Source organism: Phascolarctos cinereus, unplaced genomic scaffold (genome assembly GCF_003287225.1).
Source record: "Phascolarctos cinereus isolate Bilbo 61053 unplaced genomic scaffold, phaCin_HiC Scaffold_4;HRSCAF=312, whole genome shotgun sequence".
Taxonomy (NCBI): domain Eukaryota; kingdom Metazoa; phylum Chordata; class Mammalia; order Diprotodontia; family Phascolarctidae; genus Phascolarctos; species Phascolarctos cinereus.
Window position 1 is genome coordinate 157,725,620 of NW_027555847.1, and position 11,665 is coordinate 157,737,284.

The following is an 11,665-nucleotide window of genomic DNA, read 5'->3' on the forward strand; positions in this document are numbered from 1 at the left end:
CCAGGATGCCTTGCGACCCATTCCCCATCCCCCGGAGAGGCTAATGCTTCTTTTGAGGGGAGGAGGCAAAAACACCCCCCAAAGCTCCGTCTGAGGCGCTGTCGTAGGGCAACGGTAGCCGCGTTCCCTTTAAGTCCTGCCTGTGACGTTAGAGGCTTCCAGAAGGTTCTCTAGGGACTAGCAGGATGGCCGGCATGTTCCACCTCAAAGGCCTGTCAATTGGGCTGGTGGAGAAATGCCAGCACTAGCCTGAGGCGGGGCTAAGTCCTTCATTTGCACCAATGCAATCGAAGGGCGGATGAAGATCCCACCTTCAGGTTCCTTCACCAATGAACGTGACTGGTAGGCTAGGAGGCGTGGTTGATTGACTCCTGAGAGCTCCAGTCATAAGCCTGAAATTAAAGCCTTGTGCAGACGAGGGGTCGACCGCAGGCCGCCGTTGAAAGTAGGCGTCCGTCCCCCCACGCCTCTCCGTGCCCCCTTCTCGCTCCGTACCGTCCAATCATGTCAAGGACCGTGCTGAATGGCGGGCGAGCGGCGCAATGACCGGCGCGGGGGCGGGGCCCTGGGGGCGGGTCTCCCCCTGTCCACCCACCCTTCCCCTCTCCGTCAGCGGCCGGTGGCTTCGGTCCCGGGTGGAAGCGGTGAATCCGGGGGGAGGGGACAGGACAGGACGGGACAGAAGCTCAGTCTGACCGACCGCGGCGGGGCCCGCAGCTTCTCACCGGTGAGGGCGCCGCGCCGGGGCCGGGCGGGGGCCGAGGGGGTGGGGAGGGTCCCAGGGCCAGGGTGTCTGGGCTAAAGAGGAGCCGGAGGTGCCGCTGGATACAGGAGCCGAAGGGTTCTGGGGGGTATCTATCAGTGGTCTGGTGCCTGGGGGGGCCTAGAGAACGGACCTGCCGCCGGGTGGGAGGCCGAGCACCTGCGCCGCGGGGAGCTGCAGGAGGGCTAGGGGGTCGGAAGGCCATCGCCGCCGCCACTGGGAGAGCTGGCGAGGTCGGGGGGCCAGGGGCCGGGGCCGCGCCGCCGCCGCTCGGGTTCTAGGATCTGCCGAGTCCACCTGGGGACGGAAAGTCCCACGGGCACTCCCTCCCAGGCCGCACAGCTGATTGCTGACCCCTGGTTGCACCCTGGAGTGTCCAGCTGCCGGGGGTCTAGGAGAGCTCGAAGGCAGAAGAGGGGAGGAAGGACCGAGGGGATTGAAGACAAGACATGCCCCAAGACGACAGGGCCCCAGAGCCCTCCCCTGGGCTCCCAATGGGGGTGGGAGTGAGGGGCAGGCAGGGCGAGGAAGGGGTACGGTGGAGCCGGGGGCTGGCGCCAGGCTGGGGGTGGCTGGGAGCGGTCCCCGTCACTGCTGGCACCCCCCGCCAACATCCCCTCCCCCGCCAGCCCCGCCTTCTCCCCCCCACAAGCCCCCAGTGACATCACCACTCTGCACTGAGCCATTCAGTGCCCCCACCCTGGCTGTTGGACTTGGAGATCCAGGGAGAACCCTAGCCTCCCCCCCAACACACACTCTTGCCGACCAGTTCCCCCGCCCCCACCCTTCCCGAAGCGCCTTTTGTCTGAGGCTGGCCCCACCCCGAGACCAATTAAGGAGGAGACACTGCACGTCAAGTGACTTCATTGAGCAGGTTCTTGGTGATTTGGGGTCAGGCTCTCCCCGGTGAGTGAGGAGCTCCACGCTACTCCTCTCCATCTCTCACTCACAGGCAGTCACTCACAATCATATACGGGCACACACACTAACCCACTCTCAAACAGTTATAGTCTCAAATACAGCCAGCCAGTGGTCACACAAGAGACTGCTTCTCTGGATTCCTTTCTCCCTCCTCACCCTTTTGAGGTCTGACATTCACTGACTATTCAGTGGGAAGCCAGAGGAGGACATGTGGCCCTGAGGAGGACCTGTCTATTGAAGTACCTGGTGGACAGGTGGGTGAGGGCAGAGAGGAGGGGTATTGCTGGGCATGTTTAAGCGCACCGGGCTGTCCTGCGCACCCCCAGCTGCTTCCCCAATCCAGACAAGAGGAGGTTTCCGGAGCTTCCCACACTTCTGGGGAGAAGACTTCTTAGCCAGCTTGATGTTTAAAATTCAGCTGGAGCCGTTAAAACTGCGTGCATGGACGCTGAATGGGTTTGTAAAGTTTCGGTAAGTCCCTTTAAAAAGTATTTTCACCCTCTGCCAGAATGGCAGAAGGACATTCATCCTTTCATCATACCTCACCATTTTTCACCTCAAGTGTCTATCTTACCTCTGGTATTTCATTCATCTCATATCCATCCTCTGATATTTCATTCTCCCATATCTCCCTTTTCCTCCCTCATATCACATCTTCCTATGCCTTATTTCTTAGGATTTCATAACTCCAATATCTTTATCTCATATCCCCTCATCCCCCCATCTTACATCCTCTCAATATCTCACATTCACCATATCTCAATGTCCTCATATCTACTGATATCTCCCATCCCTTCATCTTCCATATCTCACAGCCCCTCATCCCCATATCCCCTCATTCCACAAATATTTCACAACCCCTTGTCCCCCATTTCTGATAGCCCCTCTTCCCCCATATCTTATATTTACACATCCATTCATCTCTCCATATCTTATCTACTCGTCCCCCCAGATATCTTTCATCTACTCATACCTCACCTTATATTTAACATACTCCTGTATTCCCCATGCCCCCATTCCTCCTATTCATATCATTCCAGTCATGCCATTCTTTCATACTTCACCCCATCTCACACCCCTACATTCCACATTCCAAAGTACATCCATTTTTCATATCCCCATGTACCTTGCCCTTGCCATTTTCATTTCATTTCCCCATACCTGCCTCCAGTATCTTATCAAAGATCTTATTTTATCCTTCCCTCCTTTCATACCAACCCCCAGTACTCTTGTTCTACAAAGCCTTGGAGATTCTTTGTCATCTGAGCACATGGTGGAGGAGATGGGAAAGGAAAGCAGGGCCCCTCTAAGCTGTTACTTGCTAGCCTGGAAAGACATGCTAAACTTGCTGGAGGGAGGCCTTCCAAAAAAGCCTGCCCTTTATTCCTCCCCTCTGGAGGTAGGGTTCAAGGGCCCTTTTGAGCCCAGCTCATTTGGCAGTTGGGTTCTGAGGAAGGGAACTAGCCTGGTGGCAGAGGTAACATGGGGACAGCATGAAGATGTTCAAGATTAGAACCTGTTTTGTTTGTCCTTTGACATAGAACTGTTGTGATGCCTCACCTGTGAGCTGGCATTGGTGGGTGGGAGAATGACACCCAGACCCTGAGTAACTGTGGGGTGGGGAGGCCTGGGTGATGGGGGAAGGAGAGATGTGGGCTAGGACAGAGATGACAGCACTCCCCCTGTCAGCTCCTCAGATTTTACTGCTGCTTCCGAAAATGGCTGCCCACCCCCAGATGCACTTTCTTTTCTGTGTGCCCTCCCTACCCCACCTCCCCCACATGCCAGTGATTCAAAATGGCAACCCCCAGCTTGTTGCGTGGGGGGCCACCGGGAGCTGTGCCGTTTGGCATGACGTGCTGGTGGAGGGAGGGGTGCCCGGGTTCATATAAATGCTTCTCTTTCGTACAAAGAGGCTCCCAAAGGCATGAGTCAGCCCAGCAGCTGCCAGCACTGTGGGGGCAAGAGCTACAGTCACTCTAGCCCTGCTAGCCCAAGACCTTGGAAACAACACTGCCTCCTCTCCTCCCTGATTGAGAGGTAGCTTACAGGGGCTGATACCCTGTCTCCCTCTTGCCTTCCCACTCCATGAGTCCCCTTTCAAGTACTGATGGTAGGAGGTCATGAGGGCAAGAGGCAGTGGCTATGGCCTTGGCCCAGGGCATTGCTAGAAAGGCTCTGCCCCTGCCCTGTCCATTGGCAGTAATTGTGCTGTGCTTTAGAAGAGCCAGAGAATGGCTTTTGGCTCTTTCCCAAACAGAGCCCCAGCCAGGAATAGGAAGAAACCCTCTCCTCTTCACAATGTTCACATCCCTATGGACACACACACATATACATGCACATATGGTGAGGAGCAGTGGGAGCTATGACTGTCCTATGCCATCTGTGACCAGATATCCCTTGATCTAGGCCTGGCAGATGAGGCCAGTGGGGAGAACTGGGGCTTTGGCACTTCACACTAGGTAGACACTGAAGGTTGGAAATGAACCTGGATAGGCCAGCTTCACAGGGCAAGATGTCTGAAACAGGAGGGAAGGGATGTCAGGAGTCCCCTCTAGCATTAGGTAAAGGATAGGCTTGCAAACAAATGGGGCCAGAATAGGAGGGGAAAGGAACTCTGCCTCTCCCAGGTTGCCTCTGTTTCAGAATTATGCCTACTGTATGTGTATTGTGGGGCAAAAGGGTGGAATGGTGAGTGAACTGAAGTGCTACCTTAGGGTAGGGAATTGATCCTCATACTGATGGAGACAGAACTTCCTAGTTCTTTTGCCAGGGGCTGTGACTCATCCTGTCTTCATGGACTTGTAGGGATCAAATCACATATGAATGTGAAGTTGGGAATGAGCAGACTAGAACAGAAACCAATGGCAGAGAGGCCCTGGGATCTCTTGCACCCTTGGCCTAACTTACCAAGACAACTGCCTAGCTCAGGGGTAGCCTATATGCCTCTTCCCCCAGGAGGCTTTTGAGAGAAGAATATTCTCACAAAACCATGCTAAAGTTCCAGTATTGAGCAAAGACCATCTACCCTTTCAGTCCAGCCATCAATCAGTTTATTCCTTCATTCATCCACCAGATAGGTGCATCTCCCTGGGGGCCACAGCATTGCTGTGACAACCTAGCTCAGGGTACCTTCCCTTCATTTCCTGTCCCTGTGTAGTGTGAGCCAAATTTAATACTAAGTTAGGTATACCCATTCAACAGTATTAGCCACTGTTCTCTCACTCCCCAGCAGTTTGTGGGAACTAAATGTTGCCCTGTATAACCTTACTAAACTTCCTACCCTATTCTATCAGCTGGTTGTCTAGAAATTCAGTGGAGAGATGCCTTTGAGGCACTGGCACACAACAGATGCCTTTGATCTGGACAACTCTAAGGCTTGACTAATGAATCAGGTCTCAGCTGGGCCCCACAAAGTAGGCCACAGCCTCCTCACTTTCCAGCTTCTGGAATTCAGGGGCTAAAGCCAAAAAATGCTCTATTCAGTCCCTGAACTGGAAAGGGCCAAGTGATTGTGATGATGGTGGGGAGAGCTTATGAAAGTTAAAATTTAGAGCAGGAAAGCTCTACCACTAAGGAGCTAGGTGACCTTGGAAGTGAGTTCATATTCCTAGGCCTCAGGGTCTGATTCTAAAGAACTTTATTCATGTAGCCCAACTCTCATTTTATAGATGAAGAAACTGAGGCCAAGAGAGGAGACTTGTCCAAGGAAGGGTAAAATCAAGGGGGAGGTCAGAGCAGGTGTATGAAAGGGGCTATTTTAGATTTGGCCATGGGCTTCTTTCAGGAACAAGGAGGCCAGTACTGGTCCAGTTGCTGTAATGGGAAAGGATTATTATAAGATTCTGGGTATCCAGTCTGGAGCCAATGAAGATGAGATCAAGAAAGCATATCGGAAGATGGCCCTGAAGTATCATCCAGACAAGAACAAAGAGCCCAGTGCTGAGGAGAAGTTTAAGGAGATTGCAGAGGCTTATGATGTGCTGAGCGACCCCAAGAAACGAGCCGTTTATGACCAGTATGGAGAAGAAGGTAAGAAGGCCCTCAGCTCCTCAGCACTTGGCCCAGGGCAGCCCTGTGGGTGAATGATGCCTGTTCTCACTGCAGAGAACTATGTGACCCAGTTCCTTCTGAGCTCTGTAGCAGCAGGGCAGAGGCACTGCCATTTGGGTGCTGAGGCTGAGGAAAGGGTCAGGAGGAAGGCTGCCTCATTCCTTCCCTGAGCCTGACTCCTTCTGCACCCTGGCTTTGACTGGTGAGGGTAAAGATTCTCAATAATAGCAAAGGAAAACAGCTACTCCTCTCAATATTCTAGGCCCCTGGGACCCACTTCCTTTACCCTGGGCCCCCTAAATTCTCTACTCACCACCATCATTTGACCAGTCTTCACAATTTAAGGCCACACATAACACAGGCACAGAGGTAAGACATAGGATATAGCCACTATAATGCCTGGGCTTTGGGATTCTTCTGCCAGTCTTGAAAACACCTCTTCTCCCAGCCTTATTAGGCCATCCCTGAAGTCAGTGCTGCCTCATTGGATGGGAAAATGGGGAAAGGCACATAACATTTGTATTCATCAGCATAGAGTTTTAGCCTCTGAAGGCCTCTATATAAACAGACTGGGGCCAAGGGAAGAGTGAAAGATGTGGCCTCTAGCCCAGTATCCAGCAGACCCAGGGACCAAGGGCACCTGAGATCCTAAGCGAAGCAATCTGCCTGCCTGCCTGCCAGAGTCAAATAGGAACTGAGAGTCACTGCTAGTACCAAGGCTGGAGTGTGACAGCCAGGACTAACCACATTTTTCTTTTCTAAATTAAAGGATGGTGTTATCAGGGAGTGTCTGTCTACTCAACAATTCCAGAGCACCCCTGCTACTGTCTTGGGGAGGTAGAGATTATAATTGGCATCATGCCGTCAGGGCATGGGGTAGCCAAGAGCAGGATAGCAGGTTTATATCAGGGAGTAGGAAAGGCCCAAATAAAGCTGAAGAAGAGTGGCCCTGGCAGTACCTCTTAGCAAATCCCATAAGCATGATGTAGCTGCTAATTCTGGTCCTCCTTTTCAGGGCCCCACAGTGCCAGCAACAGGCACCTGTTAGGCTATATTAAGACAACACTGTCTCAAGCAGAGCCTAGGGCTGCCCTCCCCAAGAGGAACCTTCCTTTCCTTTCTCTGCCCTCCCCTTTCCCCTTGCCTACCTCCTTCTCCCAGTCCTTTGGACACTCCCTTCCTAGACTCACCACCTTTCTCTGAATCACCAGGAGTCTCCCAGAATATCCAAAAAGTTCGCAGGGATACCAGAGCAAGGTAGTGTACAACAGAGGTGTCCAACTCAAATAGATACAGAGCCGCTAATCCATGCATAAGGATCCCTGTCCCTGCAGGTCACAAATTGACTGTTTTAAAATGAAATACTATCCATCTCTTATTGTTTTTTTTTATTTATTTTAAGTATTTTCCAATTACATTTTAATCTGATTTCTGGCCTGACTCCAGTGTTGGGGTGTACAGTCCATGAACCACCATGTGGCCAAACCCAAGAATTGCATCCACTTCAGGGTCCTGACCTAGGCAAAAGTCCAGCTGCCCTGGGTAGAAAGGGAAGGGGGAAGGGGCCTCCCACCTCTCTCCCCTTCGGTTACCAAGTTTGACCAGCGGGTCCCTATGGCTTATAGCATACCAGGGATTAAGGTCAGAGGCAGAAGTCATTGTTCCTGAAGAGACAGTGACTACGGAAAAGTCTATGGACCTAGCCGCTCTTTGCTCTCTACCTTTTTTCACCCCTACCTATCCTCTTTGGATATGCTGACTCTCCTTCAAGGACTAGGGGGAGGTGCTGGACTAAAACAGTGAATACCACATACCCTAGTCTGCCAGAGTGCCAGAGGCTGGTAGTATTTCTGGCTGCCATTCCAGGCTGCCTCCTCCACAGCCACCCCCACAAGAAGCCTGTCGTGCAGACAGACCAGGAGCTGTGAGCTGTGAACGGCTGAGGACAGCCTGTTCCCAGCCCGCTGGGTGAGGGGGCCCTATTGGGAATCCCATGGGGAGGTTGAAGCCTTTACTACCTTGATCCAAGAGCCCCCAACCTTGATTCCTTCCCAAAAAATGAAACCTAAACCTGTCCTCATGACCCTCAAGTCTTTGCCAGGGAAGTAACAGGCTAATTTGGGCTCTGCCTTGCGGGAGAGGGGGATGGGAGGAGATGAGAGTAAGAAGAGTGCAGTAAGCCTGCTGGGAACTCCAGGTGAAAGGCTCCAAAGAAAATCCAATCTCTACCACTCTGAAGCCAGTGTGAGGAATGAAATTTCAAAGGGGGATAGGCAGCCTTTGACTTCCCAGTTGGGTCCCATGGCATGTGGGAGTAAAAAGTCCTAATAATGCCATTTTGCCATTCAGGCACTTGGTATGGGGCCATGGGCAGCATTTGGAAACCTCCAGAAAAAGTATTCCTCCTTTCTATGCTCATGAATATATTCAGCTTGTTTCTTCCTCTGGGCCCTGAAGCTTCCCCCATAGGGACAGGAGAGGGAGGAGGGTTGGTCTTCCTCACCAGTCATATCTCAATCTGGCTCCCACTGTTGGGGAGGGGGTGGGATGAGTACAGAGCTGCTAGAAGCCTTTTGTGTGCCCTAGGCAGTGTTTGAAAATTGCTTCCCCTTTTGTGTTACTGTTCACCAGAAGCTTTGAGCCTCCACTGTAACTGTAACACATGCCACTTATCACAAAATAAATACCTAGCTGCTATAGAGAGTGGAATTTTCAGACATTAAAAAAATCTGCTTTTACTAAAAAAAAAACCCTCAAAATATCAGCCACCAAAAAGTGTCCCTCATGTGACCTCCCTTGGGTTTCACCATAGCTACCCACCTTGCCTACCCTTGGTTGCCGTTGGGAGTGGGGAAAGTCCACCAGCAACCCTTGTGGATTACCACGGACCTTTTCTGGATTCTCTATTACCACCATCACCCACTTCATCCACTTCGTGGCCAGTGAATGTCCTCTTCTCCTAAGGGCTAAGCAAGAATCTAGGAGTTATTTTTCCTAATTCTTAGTGTATGAATCAGAGACAACATTCAGCCTCTGAGGTTCCATTTCTCAGCCAGGAAAGGACCTGAAGAAAGGACTATGAGCTATTTGAAGGGCATGAGAGTTAATGTGGTTCACAGAGCATCATATAGTTGTCAGAAGTAGGTTTTAATCCTATGCTTACTTGCTGGGTTACTTTGATCAAATCATTTCAGCTCTCCGAGCCTCAGGTGGATCAGACTAAATAATGAGTGTATAAGGACCTGCTATAGAGATGGGGGGGGGGATTATTGTTATTCTCAAAACCAGATGTTATTCTCTCCATTGGCACAAAGCAGTAAGCTGCCAACCTTTCCCCAGCAGTCTTTTTCAAGAGAAGGGGGAGGTTAAAATATCCAGAGAGCCAGCAGTGAGTATCAGGTAGCTCTTAGGAGCAAACCTCTCCCTTCCTAGGCACCTGTTTAGGGGATGGGGGTGGGGGTAGGTAAGAGGGCCAGACCCGAGACTGGAGGGTGTTTTTTTGTCCTTACCTCCCCTCCACTCCATCCCCCCTCCCTGCCCAGGCCTGAAGACCGGTGGTGGCAGCTCTGGAGGCTCTGGGGGCTCCTTCCACTACACCTTCCATGGCGACCCCCACGCTACTTTCGCCTCCTTCTTCGGCGGCTCCAACCCCTTCGACATCTTCTTCGCCAGCAGTCGTACCACTCGGCCCTTCAACGGCTTCGACCCAGACGACATGGATGTGGACGAAGATGACGACCCATTTGGTGCCTTCGGCCGCTTTGGTTTCAATGGGTTGAGTGGAGGACCCAGGCGACCTCAGGAGTCCCTGCACCCCCGGCGAAAGGTGCAGGATCCTCCTGTAGTGCATGAGCTTCGAGTGTCCCTAGAAGAGGTCTACCACGGCTCCACTAAGCGCATGAAGATCACCCGGAGGCGCCTCAATCCCGACGGACGGACCGTTCGTACGGAGGACAAGATCCTACACATCGTCATCAAGCGGGGCTGGAAAGAGGGTACCAAGATCACCTTTCCCAAAGAGGGCGACGCCACGCCTGACAACATCCCCGCCGACATAGTCTTTGTACTTAAGGATAAGCCTCATGCCCACTTCCGACGAGACGGGACCAACGTGGTCTACAGTGCCCTAATCAGCCTCAAGGAGGTAGGGTGGGACCTCGTCCGGGACTCCCGAGCCAGAGGCTGGTGTGGGATGGTCGCGGGTAGGAGGTTCTCCCTAAGTCCCCCAATTCTCTGATGGCTAGGGTCTATAACCACTTCCCTCACCCCACCTTTCCCCTATTTGCTTCCCTTTCCCAATGCAGAAAAGCTGTAGAGGGTACCATTCCCATTCCTCACAGTCCTTCAGAAATTAGTACCCCCTTCTTTCTGTCGCCTCCACTCTCCATCTCGCCTTCATTCTCCTTCCTCCCCAGGCGCTGTGTGGCTGCACTGTGAACATTCCCACCATCGATGGCCGAGTTATCCCCCTACCCTGCAATGATGTCATCAAGCCGGGCACTGTGAAGAGACTACGTGGGGAGGGGCTGCCCTTCCCTAAAGTGCCCACCCAGCGGGGCGACCTCATAGTGGAGTTCAAAGTGCGCTTCCCGGACAGGATAGCCCCGCAGACGCGACAAATCTTAAAACAGCACCTGCCTTGCTCCTAGGCTCAGACTCAGGGCCGGCTCCCGGCCTCCACAGCAATACCGCCCTCCGGCCCCAGGCTCCAGCAGCCAGAAAGGCAATCCAGCCGGCCCTACAGCCCACCGGGCAACCTTTTTCTAAAATGCAAAAAAAGCCACTTTTGTTTTCAGAAAGTTGTTACCGCCCCTACCTGGCAGTGCTGTCTAGGGTGGGAAGTATGGGTGGGGGGAGGGAGGGAGGGATTCCCGCAGGACCAGGGGTCGCTGTTTTTGTCCCAAGCTTTGAATCCAGTTTTACTGCTCCCGATGGCTGGAGAGTGACTTGACTGTTACTTGACGATTTGTAGAGGTTTCCTATCCAGGCTTGTAAATAGCATGTCGTTCCCCTACCCGCTGCTGAGGTCCTTCCTGCCCTCCTTTCTCGCTCCCTCTCCTGCCAAATGTTGGAGGGGGAAGGGAGCACAAACAGGACACTCTTACCCCGGACCATCACCACACGGGGGGGGGGAGGGGGGAGAAGGATTACTATTCACGTGTACTCGGTTATGTACACATACATACCTTCCCACATATTTGTGCACACATACTCTGGGATTGGGGAGGGGGGTGGGGAGGGCCACTGAGCACGAGACACTTTGTATTTACCAGGGGTGGCGTTTGCTGAGCTGCCTGTGGAAAAGTGGGACTGGGAGGCAGCTCTGCTTCACCACACATGCCTCAAACACTTTCCCTCCTTTGACAGCCACACCTTCCCCATGCCAAACTGGGTCTGCAGGCTGGGGGAAGTTGGGGTGGGCAGAAGGGGAAAGCACATACGTACCACATGTGTTTTCTTTTAGGCTTAACTAAGGGGCTGGGGAGGGAGGGATTTTTACATTTTTGTACTGGGCAGCTCCTTGATGCTGCTAGCCTTGATCCAAAAGGGGATTTTGAGCTTTCTCCACCTTCTGGGAATTCAGGGTCACAGCAGCGATGCCCTGGCCTCCCTGCCCCAGGGCTTCAGCCCTGCCAGAGCCCCTGTCAGGCCCTTCCAGTCCTAGTCTGCTCCGTCTCCAAGCTTCTGTGGTCCTTTCCTTGGCCTATGGAGCTGTACTTGTCCTGTCCCTGGAGTCTGGGGAATCCAGAATATCCTACCTTGCTGTTCCACACTGTACAATTGTATATTATCCTGGACAGCAGGGAACCCTGGAGAAGGGGTTGTTGACTCTGGCCTGGTCTGTGGCTACACCCTAAGGAACTGGGGTGGGGGCTTTCTTGGCTTTTCTCATTTTGATGAGCCCCTGAATGTTTTTATAGTAGTTTT

General features: G+C 52.7%; 1 protein-coding gene and 1 long non-coding RNA gene across 3 annotated transcripts; one reads left to right on the forward strand and one right to left on the reverse strand.

Annotated features, from left to right (window-relative positions):
• Positions 1-590: 590 nt before the first annotated feature.
• Positions 591-10,536, forward strand: DNAJB5 (DnaJ heat shock protein family (Hsp40) member B5). Of its 2 annotated transcripts, none has more exons than XM_020977076.2 (4): positions 591-727; positions 5,472-5,716; positions 9,280-9,881; positions 10,153-10,536. In XM_020977076.2, exons 2-4 carry the CDS (start codon positions 5,506-5,508, stop codon positions 10,384-10,386), a joined length of 1,047 nt encoding a protein of 348 aa, XP_020832735.1. In that variant the 5' UTR covers positions 591-727; positions 5,472-5,505; the 3' UTR covers positions 10,387-10,536. The 2 variants fall into 2 exon arrangements, with proteins under 2 accessions (XP_020832735.1, XP_020832734.1); XM_020977075.2 differs by lacking the exon at positions 591-727 and adding an exon at positions 1,410-2,155.
• LOC144456830 (uncharacterized) lies at positions 8,864-10,153 on the reverse strand. The gene is made up of 2 exons (XR_013485964.1): positions 10,060-10,153; positions 8,864-9,721 (listed from the first exon to the last, which is right to left on the reverse strand). It is a non-coding gene; the product is annotated as an uncharacterized LOC144456830 (long non-coding RNA).
• Positions 10,537-11,665: the final 1,129 nt, after the last annotated feature.